Source organism: Asparagus officinalis, chromosome 10 (assembly GCF_001876935.1).
Source record: "Asparagus officinalis chromosome 10, Aspof.V1, whole genome shotgun sequence".
NCBI classification, from domain to species: domain Eukaryota; kingdom Viridiplantae; phylum Streptophyta; class Magnoliopsida; order Asparagales; family Asparagaceae; genus Asparagus; species Asparagus officinalis.
In genome coordinates this window covers 1,284,301-1,288,858 of record NC_033803.1, presented here as the reverse complement: position 1 = coordinate 1,288,858, position 4,558 = coordinate 1,284,301, and the positions used below count along the sequence as shown (strand labels likewise).

The 4,558-nt window shown below is 34.8% G+C and overlaps 1 protein-coding gene across 1 annotated transcript; it reads left to right on the top strand.

Moving 5' to 3' along the window:
• Positions 3,018-4,172, top strand: LOC109825995. The gene has a single exon (XM_020392934.1). It carries the CDS (start codon positions 3,034-3,036, stop codon positions 4,045-4,047), a length of 1,014 nt encoding a protein of 337 aa, XP_020248523.1. The 5' UTR covers positions 3,018-3,033; the 3' UTR covers positions 4,048-4,172.

Genomic DNA, 4,558 nt, shown 5'->3' with positions numbered 1-4,558 from the left:
GTCCATGAGAAATCACATGGGAATGATACTGGTGAGCTTAATTAATGTTTTAATATTTTGCGTCAGATTTCCTTGCAATTTCCGTCCATTTTGAGTGGAAAACAATTTCTGTAAAGTTGTACGGATTTATGTACTTTACAGAAAACTTTTTTGTAAATTCAATGTTGAACCAAACACTGTTTGTGAAAATCTACAGAAATCTATTATTTATGATAACGCAATTGTCAGGTGTTTCTCAAAACTTTTCTATAAAATACAGACTCTTAATTATTAACGGAATGTATGGATACTTGCTCACTTTTTCTCCCAGAAAAAAAAACATGATGAATTCTAATTACGTCCATATCAGGCGATTACATCAAAACCAATATGCACATAATTTCCAGTGATAGATGAAATACAGTCATGTTTTCCGCACATTGTAGTACTCTTCACCAAATCAACCCCCTTTTTTTTCATTTTTGGCCTTGATAAAAGGATCAATTTTCAAAATTTGGAATTTCAAAAAAAAAAAAAAATCAATATCGGCAAAATTAAGCATGAGCTATGTTGCGGTAAGCAAGGATCAGCTACTACAAGGTGAAGAATGATAATCATCTACTTGACAATTAAATAGATAATATATGTAGAATTTGTTAACGTATCTTGATAGATAAATTGCCCTCTACGAAAGAAGAAAAGGCTACCTATTTGATAAGCAGACCCTGTGAGGTTGAAAGTGAAAAAAATCTCAGTTGGGGCTCTATTTGCAACAACAAAACTAGAGGGGTGGTAAGTTCAAAATAACAAAACTAGTGGGGGTGGGGGGGTCTGTTTCCCAGTTAACCCTGTGAGAATTGCAAGAACAAAACTATAACTAGAGGGCTAGAGAGGTCAAAATATAGATACTACAGAGGGTCAGTCTGCAATAAGTCGTCGAATTCTTTCATTTCAAATTTAGTCCCTCATAGTATTTCAGTTGCTATTAGCCCCCCGCATATTGTTTCATTCAAGTCCTTTTAAACTAATGTCGGAAGAAGTTCTCTTTTTTTCCTTTTCTGAAAAAGATTGCATAACCGAATTTCACCACGTTATTCACAATTGATACACAATTTGAATGCGAGATGACGTTTTGAAATTGCAAGCTCTTTGAAGAGTGGATTTCTCAATCTCACAATATTCACGTGAAATACTTGCTAATGATAATTTGAATAATTTTTTTTTTTAAGTTTTGAATGCATATTTTCTTTTTTTAAGTTCATAATCATCGAATATATACTATATTAAATTGCCAACAGCTTTGGTGTTCCAATTGAGTACGGAAGCGGTTGGTGTAGTTTGTTTCCTTAAAAATCTCTCTCACATCCTAAATTTGAGGGATAAGGTAGTTGAGAGGAGTTTCACACCCAAAAGAGTAATTTCACTTAGATAAAAATGTTATTTTAGGAAGTATAAATAAGAAGAGAAATATAATTTGTGATTAGTTACAACTATACAACTAATGAACGCTTCTCTATTTTTTCCGTCCTTTTCTAGCATTCTTCCTTCTTTGTTTCTTATTGCTTTTGAACTATAAACTCTTCCAAAACTTATTCATGTATTGCATTATTTTTTGTCTTTTATTTCTCTTATTTGTGATTCATTTTGCAAAAAAAAAATCTAATTTTCCTCATACACCATGTTAAATATAAGTGATTAATTCTCTTTTATTTCTTCTATATCTTTTTTATTTTCTATCTTTTTATGTTTTTATTTCTTTTATTAAACAACTTGGTTAATGTTATAGAAAGGAAAAAAAATATCTTCACACACACACACATATATTCATTCCCTTGAGAGCAAACGCGAAAAAGAATTTCAATTTTTAGGTATATGCTAAATTTTTAGGAAAGTAGGTGAATTTCAATTTTTTAGGTATATGCTAAATTTTTAGGTTCCAGAAGAATTTTTTGTCAGCGTCAAAGAAATACTTAACTTGCGAGAAGTAACAAAAAACAAAAGAAATGATATTGGAGGATAATTAGGGAACAAAGAAACGGTATTGGACGAGGATAATTAGGAAATTATGTAAGTAGGTCGGACAAAAATACCCTTCCATATTTTTAGACAGTTTTAATTATTTTATCAAATTAAAAATGGTAAAAAACTTTAATTTGGGAGCACCTATTAAATTATCTCAACTTTACAAAAATGTTTCGGCCATGTGATATAGCTGAAAATTTTCATAAAGATAGACTCCGTACGTCAAAAACAAAAAAAGGAAAGAAAAGATTTTTCAGTTGGTATATGTAAAACAAACTAACAGATTAAAACTGAATACATAAATAATAGTAAAGATACAACCAGAATTCTATCTAAATTAGTAGCAATGAAAAAACCAGAAATTTAACTTATTACTAATTTCTGTATATATGTAAAAATAAAATAAAATAAATTAAGGTTTATAAATGACATGATGTACAATATATATTGACGGTACCTCCACTACAAAAAAAAAAAAAGAAGAAGCAAAAAGCTGTTGCAAATTGTCGTGGGAATAATCTACTTATTATTATTATTATTTATTTCTAGGCTATACAGTTTTTCTATATTATTCAAGGAATTCTCATTGAACGATCAGAGGCATTAAATTTTTTCCCCTCACCGTTAACGCGATGAAGCCATGAATTAATATGTTTGTTTTCCTCTAAAGATATTAATCTACATTTTTACCCCACTAAAATATGAAAATCGCTACGGAACTTTTAGATAAAATCTTAAAATGAAAGGGAGTTTTATGATAATCACTGGAGAGTTTTCTGATATTTTGAAAGTTATTGCCTTATCGAATAACCTTTCAAAGGTGAGTATATCGATCAATAAAATTGATTTGAATTTTTTCTCTCCTATTTCTACTTAAGCACTTAATCTCCAAACGTGTGTTTAGTATTAAAAAAAAAAACTAAATGCGTGAAGAAGTAAATTACTTATATAAAAGCAAACCTCCTCCTCCTCAAAACCTCCTTTAAATTGTAATTAAGTCGTAAAATCTGCCAAAAAAATAAAAATAAAAACATGTTCGCAATGTTGAGATTTATCTTCAACCGTAGGCGCCGAGGTCCTGACTGGTCTACGATGCCCGCCGACATCTTGGAGAGCATCTCCGATCGCCTGCCTCTCGACGACTTCGTAAGATTCCGTAGCGTCTGCAAACAATGGCGATCGTCTCCCTCTGGCCGATCCGAACTAATCAGCTTCTCCAAAGGTGAACCATGGCTCGTTCTCTATAAGCTAGAGAAGAAGAAAGCACGCACTCTTGAATGCTACATCTACAGCCAATCTCAGCCGCAGTGCTGCACGTTTAAGTTGCCCGATCTCGAGGGCGCCGTCGTCGTCGAATCCAAGTTCGATTGGTTGCTCGCTCACCATGGCCAGTTCTTCTTCCTCTACAATCCATTTACTTTCTCAAGGATCAACCTCCCGAAACTCAGTGTAAGCGGCGATTACGCTTGCACTTTCGCGTACCTTCCTACTCGACGAGAGTGCACCGTGATCGTCATATACCGAGTGAACGAGTCTTCCTTGGAGTTGAGCAAGTGTCATGTTGGTGATCAAGAGTGGGCGACGCAGACGATATGCGATATCAGCAGCAATCAGATCGGAAGGAGGATGAGGGTTTGGACGTGTAACCACACCCATGTTGATTTATGCAGCAACGCATGCCCTTCTCCTGCTCCAAAGATCAGGAACTCGGCTGTGTTTATTTACGACCCAGAGAAAAAAAATAAAATGTGGTACAGATTTCTTACCAAAGGTAAGGTGTTCGTGTACAACTACCCGAAGAGAGATAGCAAAAGCGAGGCTAATAATCGGAGATACGACGAGATGAGGTCGAAGCTGGAAGGGGTGAGGTCGAAGCACGGGAAAGAATGGTGGCAGAGATCAGGAGGAAGAGCTATATCTGTCAACTTTGAGAATAGGCGTCAAGGGACGTTGGTCGTCGATTCTCCTCACGACGCCTTCGATGGAAGAAACGAGCTCGACGCGGTGAAGGCGAGCTTTCTAGAGCCAAAATCCAGGGAGATGTAGTTCAATCGATTGGTTGTTTTACAGGTTTTAGGTCCTTTCTCTATTCTAGGCTCTCATTAGACTTCTACGTATGTAAGTTTTATGTATGGATTGAAAATTTTAGACTAGAAGTATGTAAACTCTAACTTCGCTTATATATCAAACTTCTTTTAATTAGTATGATGATATATGAATGTTCTTCTATCGCCATCATATATTGTTGCAGGCGAGAGAAGTTGAATTAATGGGTGAGTCAGCAAAGGCTATAAGAAGGCTATTGAAATAACAGATTGTTGATCAACTGATGCTTGGTTTCCCATGATATATAGCAATGTTGCTCAATATTGTGTTACACTGTAAAATTCCAGTACTATTTACAATATGTTTTCACCCGGTGGTGGAGCCAAGATTTATTGTCACTATATATAAAACTTATGAGTTCATTGAAGCAGGTAATCTTTCAATATCCTCTCCAACGGTGTCTTGCCTAAATCCCAGTGGTGTCAGAAGCAGAAAATAAATGCAGGCGATC

What these genes read in the sequence shown, in the direction of transcription:
- LOC109825995 (XM_020392934.1), top strand. Translation starts at nt 3,034, where the DNA reads ATGTTCGCAATGTTGAGATTTATCTTCAACCGTAGGCGCCGAGGTCCT.